Source organism: Panulirus ornatus, chromosome 23, assembly GCF_036320965.1.
Source record: "Panulirus ornatus isolate Po-2019 chromosome 23, ASM3632096v1, whole genome shotgun sequence".
NCBI lineage: Eukaryota > Metazoa > Arthropoda > Malacostraca > Decapoda > Palinuridae > Panulirus > Panulirus ornatus.
In genome coordinates, this window is record NC_092246.1 from 412,403 (window position 1) to 418,402 (window position 6,000).

Here is a 6,000-nt window from a genome sequence, read left to right on the forward strand (position 1 = left end):
AGATTCCTTATACTGGTCTCATATGAGTGTTTAAGAACATATTCTTCTGAGTTTTTCCTTTCCAATTCAAAAAATGATTGACAAAAAGATGAGGTAATTGTGCAGTTTAAGGGCACCAGCGAAGTAAATTAAGCTAGTACAAGTGATTTCAAAAGGTGATGTTTCTATTTTTTTTTTCTATGATCGTAAATATACCCATAACGGGATATATTGGGGAAGGATATATGATCATGGAAAATCCAGGATAATTAAGGCAAAAATTTGTGAAATCAATCAAACCTCTGAAAACATTAAATAACATCCCTAGAGCCAGCTAACATTTACCAGCACCGAAAAAATACGATTCTCATGGCTTTATGTTCACATGCCATGGAGGTGAGGCTTATACAGTGTGCATTCATGCTCATAAAAACATGTCCAACAAATATTCTTAACCATGTGACCAGCACACAAACATGTTCAGCTGCAATTCTTTAGCTTGTGGTGGGATGTAGCCAGTGACATTAAACCTAAATAACTGTATCTCGACCATAACTCTAATAATTACCATGAATACCAAATGCACAGAAAACTTTAGAGAATCTACCATAGGTTCAGTTGATTTCAAGCTGTGTTTTGCCCACATTTAAATCATCGTTCATTTTCTCTAATCTTCATAGCCCTCCCTAATAGTGACTTATATCCTACTGTAGAATGAGTGAAAAAAAACACCCTTTTGACTCACTTCAGCCAAAGGGAGTTTACTGGTATGGTTTTTTCCAATTCCACAAGTTACATATGTGGTGCCCTTAACCTTGGGTTGGTTGTACGAGGAACAACTTTGGATATGGTTTTCATCCACTTTCGTAAGTTATTTCTGTGGTTCACCTAACCTCTGGCTATTGGGGGAACGGCCTTACTACTAATTTGGTTCACTGGGAAGAAATTGGTTCATCGATTAAAAACCTTTTACACTGAAGTGGCTACGTCTTTTTTTTCTTTTTAATGGTCTACATATACGAAGAACTTCACTAAAAACCATATCTTTATTCCCATACCAGGGACATAAGCATATCCCTAACGGAGATTTATTAATGATCTCTGGCTGGAAATACACATTAAACAAGAGTTCAGTACAACTTACAGATGCTGGTGAAGAAAAGCGTTCTTCTGCTGTGGTTTGATGTCGAATGCTAACGCTCAACTGCCGATTATGTCGGTGGTATTGATGATGAAACAACATATTATCTGATCAAAATAATTTTTATTGAATTCTCGTATCTGTTGTCTTTGTCCTTTCCATAATAAGCGAATTGTTTTCTATTTTTAGTATAATATAAAAGTAAAGAGAAATTCACTTTGTCCTGAAATTTTATGGCTATCTTAGGTATCTTTGCATATATATATATATATATATATATATATATATATATATATATATATATATATATATATATATATCTCCCTGGGGATAGGGGAGAAAGAAGACATGTTATAGAAGGCGACTGTAAGGGTAAGGGGGGGGGGGGTGGTTCCGCTGGAAATCCTCCCATCTAGTTTTTACTTTTCTAAAAGAAGGAACAGAGAAGGGGATCATGTGAGGATTTTCCCTCTAAGGCTCAGTCCTCTGTTCTTGACGCTACCTCACTAACGAGTGAAATGGCGAATGTGTATGAAATTATCTTTTTCATACATTCGCCATTTCCCGCGTAAGCGAGGTAGCGTCAAGAACAGAGGACTGAGCCTAAAAGGGAAAATCCTCACTTGAACACCTTCTGTGTTCCTTTTTTAAGAAAAGTAAAAACTGGAGGGGAAGATTTCCAGTTCCCCTCCCTTATATACATATTCTCTTATGTACATATTCATACTTGCTGCCTTCATCCATTTCGTCGCCACCCCACTACATATGAAATGGCACCCCACCCCTAACCCCGCGCGCGCGAGGTAGCGCTAGGAAAAGGCAACATTCGTTCACACCCAGTCTCCAGCTGTCATGTATAATGCACCGAAACCACAGCTTCCTTTACACATGTATGCCCCACGAAACTTTTCATAGTTTACCCCAGACGCATCACATGCCCTGGTTCAATCCATTGACAGCACGTCGACCCCGGTATACCACATCGTTCCAATTCACTCTATTCCATGCATGCCTTTCACCCTCCTGCCTGTTCAGGCCCCGACCGCTCAAAATCTTTTTCACTCCATCCTTCCACTTCCAATTTGGTTTCCCATTCTCCTCGTTCCATCCACCTCTGACAAGTATATCCTCTTTGTCAATCTTTCCTCACTCATTCTCTCCATGTGACAACCATTTCGATACACCCTCTTCTGCTTTTAACCACACTCTTTTCATTACCACACATCTCTCTCATCCTTTCATTATTTACAAGATCAACCACGTCACACCACATATTGTCCTCAAACATCTCATTTCCAACATGTCCACCCTCCTCCACACAACACTATCTATAGCCCACGCCTCGCATTCATATAACATTACTGAAACCAATATTCCTTCAAATATACCCATATTTGCTCTCCGAGACAATGTTCTCACCTTCCACACATTCTTCAACGCTCCCAGAACCTTCACCCACTCCCCCACCCTGTGACTCACTTCTGCTTCCATGGTTCCATCCGCTGCTAAACCCACTCTCAGATATCTAAAACACTTCACTTCCCCCAGGTTTTCTCCATTCAAACTTGAAAAGTGGCCTTTCTTGTCTTTTCCTAGTGCAGCTTCATGCGCATACGGGGGAGGGAGGTGCCATTTCATATGTGGCGGGGTGGCGACGGGAATGGCTGAAGGCAGCAAGTATGAATATGTACATGTGTATATATGTATTTGTCTGCGTATGTATATGTATGTATACATTGAAATGTATAGGTATGTATATGTGCATGTGTGGGCGTGTATGTATATACATGTGTATGTGGGTGGTTTGGGCCATTCTTTCCTCTGTTTCCTTGTGCTACCTCACTAACACAGGAAACAGCAACAAAACAAATAAATAAATAAATAAATGTATATGTATGTAGGTTTGCGGCAGGGGTGTGTGATGTCTCCATGGTTGTTTAGTTTGTTTATGGATGGGGTTGTTAGGGAGGTGAATGCAAGAGTTTTGGAAAGAGGGGCAAGTATGAAGTCTGTTGGGGATGAGAGAGCTTGGGAAGTGAGTCAGTTGTTGTTCGCTGATGATACAGCGCTGGTGGCTGATTCATGTGAGAAACTGCAGAAGCTGGTGACTGAGTTTGGTAAAGTGTGTGAAAGAAGAAAGTTAAGAGTAAATGTGAATAAGAACAAGGTAATTAGGTACAGTAGGGTTGAGAGTCAAGTCAATTGGGAGGTAAGTTTGAATGGAGAAAAACTGGAGGAAGTAAAGTGTTTTAGATATCTGGGAGTGGATCTGGCAGCGGATGGAACCATGGAAGCGGAAGTGGATCATAGGGTGGGGGAGGGGGCGAAAATCCTGGGAGCCTTGAAGAATGTGTGGAAGTCGAGAACATTATCTCGGAAAGCAAAAATGGGTATGTTTGAAGGAATAGTGGTTCCAACAATGTTGTATGGTTGCGACGCGTGGGCTATGGATAGAGTTGTGCGCAGGAGGATGGATGTGCTGGAAATGAGATGTTTGTGGACAATGTGTGGTGTGAGGTGGTTTGATCGAGTAAGTAACGTAAGGGTAAGAGAGATGTGTGGAAATAAAAAGAGCGTGGTTGAGAGAGCAGAAGAGGGTGTTTTGAAATGGTTTGGGCACATGGAGAGAATGAGTGAGGAAAGATTGACCAAGAGGATATATGTGTCGGAGGTGGAGGGAATTTTGTGTGATCAGGGCCTGAACATGCAGGAGGGTGAAAGGAGGGCAAGGAATAGAGTGAATTGGATCGATGTGGTATACCGGGGTTGACGTGCTGTCAGTGGATTGAATCAGGGCATGTGAAGCGTCTGGGGTAAACCATGGAAAGCTGTGTAGGTATGCATATTTGCGTGTGTGGGCATATGTATATGCATGTTGTATGGGGGTGGGTTGGGCCATTTCTTTCATCTGTTTCCTTGCGCTACCTCGCAAATGCGGGAGACAGCAACAAAAAAAAAAAATATGTATGTATACGTTGAAATGTACAGGTATGTATATGTGTGTGTGTGGGCCTTCATTCACACTTGGTCTCTAGCTGTCATGTATAATGCACTGAAACTACAGCTCCCTTTCCACATCTAGACCCCACAAAACTTTCCATGGTTTACCCCAGCCACTTCACATGCCCTGGTTCAATCCATTGACAGCATGTTGACCCCGGTATACCAAATTGTTCCTATTCACTTTATTCCTTGCACACCTTTCACCCTCCTGTATGTTGAAGCCCCAGTTGCTCAAAATCTTTTTCACTCCATCCTTCCACCTCCAATTTGGTCTCCCACTTCTCCTCATTCCCTCCACCTCTGACACATATATCCTCTTGGTCAATCTTTCCTCACTCATTCTCTTCATGTGACCAAACCATTTCAATACACCCTCTTCTGCTCTCTCAACCACACTCTTTTTATTACCACACATCTCTCTTACTCTTTCATTAATTACTCGATCAAACCACCTCACACCACATATTGTCCTCAAACATCTCATTTCCAACACATCCACCCTCCTCTGCACAACTCTATCTATCGCCCATGCCTCACAATCATATAACATTGTTGGAACCACTATCCCTTCAAACATGCCCATTTTTGCTCTCCGAGATAGTGTTCTCGCCTTCCACACATTCTTCAACGCTCCCAGTGCCTTTGCCCCTCACCCACCCTGTGACTCACTTATGCTTCCATGGTTCCATCCACTGCTAAGTCCACTCCCAGATATCTAAAACACTTCACTTCCTCCAGTGTTTCTCCATTAAAACTTACCTCCCAGTTTACTTGTCCCTCAACCCTACTGAACCTAATAACCTTGCTCTTATTCACATTTACTTTCAGCTTTCTTCTTTCACACACTTTACCAAACTCAGTCACCAACTTCTCCAGTTTCTCACCGAAATCAGCAACCAGCGCTGTATCATCAGCAAACAACTGACTCACTTCCCAAACCCTCTCATCCACAACAGACTGCATACTAGCCCCTCTCTCCAAAACCCTTGCATTCACATCCCTAACAACCCCATCCATAAACAAATTAAACATTCATGGAGACATCACACACCCCTGCCGCAAACCAACATTCACTGGGAACGACTCACTTTCCTCACTTCCTACACGTACACATGCCTTACATCCTCGATAAAAACTTTTTACTGCTTCTAGCAACTTTCCTTCCACTCCATATACTCTTAATATCTTCCACAAAGCATCTCTATCAACTCTTATCATGCCTTTGCCAGATCCATAAATGCTACATACAAATCCATCTGCTTTTCTAAGAATTTCTCACATACATTCTTCAAAGCAAACACCTGATCCACATATCCTCTACCACTTCTAAAACCACACTGCTCCTCACAATTTGGTGCTCTGTACATGCCTTGACTCTCTTGATCAATACTCTCCCATATAATTTCCCAGGAATACTTAACAAACTTATATCTCTGTAATTTGAATACTCACCTTTATTCTCTTTGCCTTTGTATACTGGCACTATACATGCATTCCACCAATCCTCTGGCACCTCACCATTAACCATACATACATTGAATATCCTCACCAATCAGTCAGCAACACAGTCACCCCCTTTTTTAATAAATTCCACAGCAATACCATCCAAACCTGCTGCCTTGCCGGCTGTCATCTTCTGCAAAGCTTTCACTACCTCTTCTCTATTCACCAAATCATTCTCCCTGCACCTCTCACTTTGCCCACCACCTCGACCAAAACACCCTATATCTGCCACTCTATCATCACATACATTCAACAAACCTTCAAAATACTCACTCCATCTCCCTCTCACTTCAGTACTACTTGTCATTACCTCCCTATTTGCCCCCTTCACCAATGTTCCCATTTGTTCTCTTGTCTTACGCACTTTATTTACC

The 6,000-nt window shown here is 41.8% G+C and overlaps 1 protein-coding gene across 5 annotated transcripts in view; it reads right to left on the reverse strand.

The window, feature by feature from the left end:
* LOC139756698 (transmembrane protein 42) overlaps positions 1-1,260 on the reverse strand; it is a 39,540-nt gene extending 38,280 nt beyond the window's left edge. The window contains exon 1 of one of the 5 annotated variants that reach the window (XM_071676361.1): positions 1,124-1,260. In XM_071676361.1, the coding sequence (XP_071532462.1) occupies positions 1,124-1,222 (99 nt within the window). In that variant the 5' untranslated portion in view covers positions 1,223-1,260. Of the gene's footprint in view, positions 1-724; positions 1,052-1,123 lie in introns of those variants that run through there. The other 4 variants (XM_071676359.1, XM_071676356.1, XM_071676358.1 and 1 more) reach the window with 4 other exon arrangements.
* Between the last annotated feature and the right edge of the window lie 4,740 nt (positions 1,261-6,000).